The following is a 3636-nucleotide window of genomic DNA, read 5'->3' as shown; positions in this document are numbered from 1 at the left end:
TTAGCGCCCCTAACCATTGTTTCCCTCCCTTCTATGTTTTTTCTACTACTAAAACTTTCTTCCCCTCCACCACTATTTTCACCATTACCGCTACCATGAAAAATATTGTATTTCAAATTTTAGTCTTTTATATGAATTATGGGCACTGAAGTGGCATGCCATGTGGCATCCACCTTATCAAATGTCAGTGTCACGTAGGATTGGATGTCCACTTTGGATAAACTTAACAGAAGGGATATATTTGAACCAATAGTATTACAACAATGATATATTTAGACCCATAATATAACGAAGGGTATATTAAAAAAAATTTCATAGTACATAGGTATATTTGGCCATTTGTCGTTGAAGAAATGGCATGTAGGAAGCAAAGCAAGGATGTGTCCTCTTCTTAGTACTATAGATGCATTCATTTTTTATTAATCACGAAACTAGGCCCCCAATGTTGGGCTGGTTATTAACCCAATCATTCGAATTGGGGGGCGATCCTCCCATTGAACTGACCCTACTCCAAACTGACATAGGTGATCAGGGCGCTTGAGTGAACCATGTCGAAAGAACTCAGCAAAATAATCCCGTAACTTCGGGAGAATGGGTGCTCTCATATCGTTTGATTAGGAAAGCGGCACATACCAGGGGGTAGCGATAGTTTATTAAAAATACAGGACTCTGCTAAGTGGTAACACATTTATTGAACTCACCCCATCTTGACTCAATCCATCTCAACTCATATAAAGATGCGCCGATCCATGAGTAACTTTACCAAGTTATTTTAGAAATAATTCTTTTTTGTTCGATATGTTATATATGACCATAACAAAAAGAAAAAAAAATCTTATTTAATAATTATAACATTCATAAGAAAATAACATATATTATTTAAAATTTAATAAAAGTTGGGCGGGTTGGGCTATGATGCAAATTACAGTTCATCTTGACCCAGCTCATTTCAAGCCAAGGAGTTTTTATGCAGGTCATTGACCCATCCACGTATGCATTCAACTCATTTTGACCCACTAAAATTGGCTCAACCGGCCCATTTGACACCCCCACATGAAATTGATGCTTAATTAATGTTACCTAAAAGATAAACTAGAAAATGATCCTTAATTTATGCTTAAATTATTTTTTTGGGTCTTAGAAGGTACTTAATTATATCAATATATTATATATTATGCAGCCTCGATTTTTACTTCCTATTTGCCCTGCGTAGTTTGATATAGAAATACGAGTAAAATAAAATTACCAAAAAGAGGTATTTTAATGTTCAGATGCCATGAAGTTTAGTTACTCCTCAATCATTAATTGTTTAATATTATGACAAAGTAATATTTTTCTCTTTCATTATTCCAGGAGATAGGGAGCTCATTTGTGGTTTCAATATTTAGGCTATATTCTAACCTAATCAATGGAGCTAAGTTACATGTGAAACATTGGGTTAGAACTCTTAATTTTCTTAAAGCATAACAAACAATTTATTTCATTCTTGAAACATTACATAGAGAATTAAAGAATCAAATGAATACAAATACATTTGGCAACAAAAATACATGTAATAGGCTTTTGAATGATCAATTTAGGGAGCCGCAGACAGTTCTTATGATCCCATTTTGACCAGTTATGGGACTAATATCTCCCATTCTAATCATAGCAGCAGCAAAATCAGAGGCAAATGCGCGAGGACTGTTACTATATTCAGAAACAATACTATCGGTAGATCCACCACTAAGAAGGACTTGATCTGATTGAAGAAGACCTTTTCTTTGCCTCAAGTTCTTGAAATAATTGTTATCCAATTGATTAGGTGTAACCAAATCAAGTGGAGCTAGGTTTCCATTTTGGTCTTCTTTAGGACATTGACGTCTTCTTGTGCTAGCAAATCCAGCATCAATGTCTGTTGCATTGCCATAAATCCTATCGCGGAAAAGGAAACATTGTGCTTGGCCAATTGAATGTGCTCCTATAATTAGAAAGTTTAAATCATTAGAAGTACTTCTTAATTATTATCTGTACAAGTATATGCATGATAAAAATTCTATATATGTTTAATAATAACTTGATTAATTTTTACCTGATAAAGCAACCATATCCCTTGTGCTAAGGCCTTTGCTTGCAAAGCTAGAAATAAGCCTATTAAGAGGATCAAATGGACCGGGGAGATCAGTTTCAGCAAGTGTATGACTAGCAGTTGTTGAATCTCTTCTTCCGAGTTTCACTGCCCATGTTGGACCTCCAACCTAATTGCAAGTTATTAACATAATGTTGGTTAGTTTGATATACAGTCAGACTTCTTTATAACAACCATTCACTATAAAACCCAAGTTTTCTCTATAACATCCACAAAATATCAGAATAAACATGGCTGTTATAGAGAGATTTGATTATAATGTGAAGAAAATAAAAATCAAACTACGGATACTTACTAGAGTTGATGCATCTCTAGCGGCAACGGCAAGTATATCTGCACATGATACAATTCCTGGACATGTTTTTTCAAGCTCTCTTTTGGCATCTTCTATAATACCATAGCCTCTAGCTGATCCAAGATTTGGCAATGCAGTTTTCTCACTAACAATTGTAGGGGTCTCATCAAGTAAGATAGAAGCATCACAACCCTATAGTTAAAACCACAAGTTAGTACAATTGTAATCAAGTTAATAATTTCAACTTGAAGTAAATAGAGATACATATATACTACTAATTAATGTGTATTTAACCAACCTGAACAAAGCAATCATGGAAATGAAGGCGAATGAGAGATGCAGCCATACGACGTTCACGTGACACTGCTTGTCTAACGCTTGTACGAATGGTGTTGAGAGCATTAGGGCAAGTGCCATCATAGAATGTGGAAGAAAGTTGTGCATGGCATTGCATGCTTGAGAATATAAAGAGAAGAGAAAACATAGCAGCAATGGCTGCAAAAGCGTTGTTTGAAATACTAATCATTTTGAAAATATTGCAATGTATTGGTGATATGATGTCAAGAAACTAAGAATAGAAGCTTATAAATTAGCTTTGTGATTGGAAGCTGTGAAGGTGATAGAAGAGAGAATGTGGCAATGAAATATTTATAGGCAAAAGTAAACACTTAATTTTGAGGCTAGTGGACCACTATTGGCTGCCAATATAATATCCGCGTTATTTCTAGCTTTTGTCTCCTATATAATTTGACTTGTTCTTTGGCTACATAAAATACTATGAAGCTTTCTACTTTTGTTACATTATCTTGTTCAATTTCTAATTACCAATTTAATTAACTTCAACTTATACCTGGTATTTAGCTGAATTATCCGTTGTAGAGCTGGTCTTTGTGGTTAAATCTTTAAGCTATCAGGGTAACAAAGCTAGCCTTTGTGGTTAAATCTTTAAGTTATCAGTTTAACCAATATATTACTTGTTTTTTTTTTTTTGGTATAGAGTACGTATTAAGTGCGATTGTTTACAACAAATTTTCATAGTAAAAAAAAACTACAATCACAAAAATAAAAATAAAATAATTTTGTTAATAAACAATTGTGAGTACAATTCTATTTATCCCTTGATTCTTCCGAATTATTCTCCATAATTCGAGGGCTACAACGACGTGTTTCTCGAACTTATGATGATGCAAACTTTCTTGGGATATATTTGATC

The 3636-nt window shown here is 34.0% G+C and overlaps 1 protein-coding gene across 1 annotated transcript; it reads right to left on the bottom strand.

Annotated features, from left to right (window-relative positions):
- Nucleotides 1-1467: 1467 nt before the first annotated feature.
- On the bottom strand, nucleotides 1468-3066 carry LOC142177485 (lignin-forming anionic peroxidase-like). Its single transcript, XM_075246381.1, has 4 exons — nucleotides 2722-3066; nucleotides 2424-2615; nucleotides 2072-2237; nucleotides 1468-1960 (listed from the first exon to the last, which is right to left on the bottom strand). Exons 1-4 carry the CDS (start codon nucleotides 2947-2949, stop codon nucleotides 1572-1574), a joined length of 975 nt encoding a protein of 324 aa, XP_075102482.1. The 5' UTR covers nucleotides 2950-3066; the 3' UTR covers nucleotides 1468-1571.
- Nucleotides 3067-3636: the final 570 nt, after the last annotated feature.

This window comes from Nicotiana tabacum, chromosome 23 (genome assembly GCF_000715075.1).
Source record: "Nicotiana tabacum cultivar K326 chromosome 23, ASM71507v2, whole genome shotgun sequence".
Classification (NCBI taxonomy): domain Eukaryota; kingdom Viridiplantae; phylum Streptophyta; class Magnoliopsida; order Solanales; family Solanaceae; genus Nicotiana; species Nicotiana tabacum.
Note: the sequence above shows the minus strand (reverse complement) of the source record. Positions and strands in the feature narration are given on the sequence as shown.

Excerpts from the sequence above, each read along its gene's own strand:
- LOC142177485 (XM_075246381.1), bottom strand. The coding sequence starts at position 2,949 with ATGATTAGTATTTCAAACAACGCTTTTGCAGCCATTGCTGCTATGTTT. Across the intron at positions 2,238-2,423 it reads CTAGAGATGCATCAACTCTA|GTTGGAGGTCCAACATGGGC; the intron begins GTAAGTATCCGT and ends ACTTGCAATTAG. Across the intron at positions 1,961-2,071 it reads GGATATGGTTGCTTTATCAG|GAGCACATTCAATTGGCCAA; the intron begins GTAAAAATTAAT and ends TTCTAATTATAG.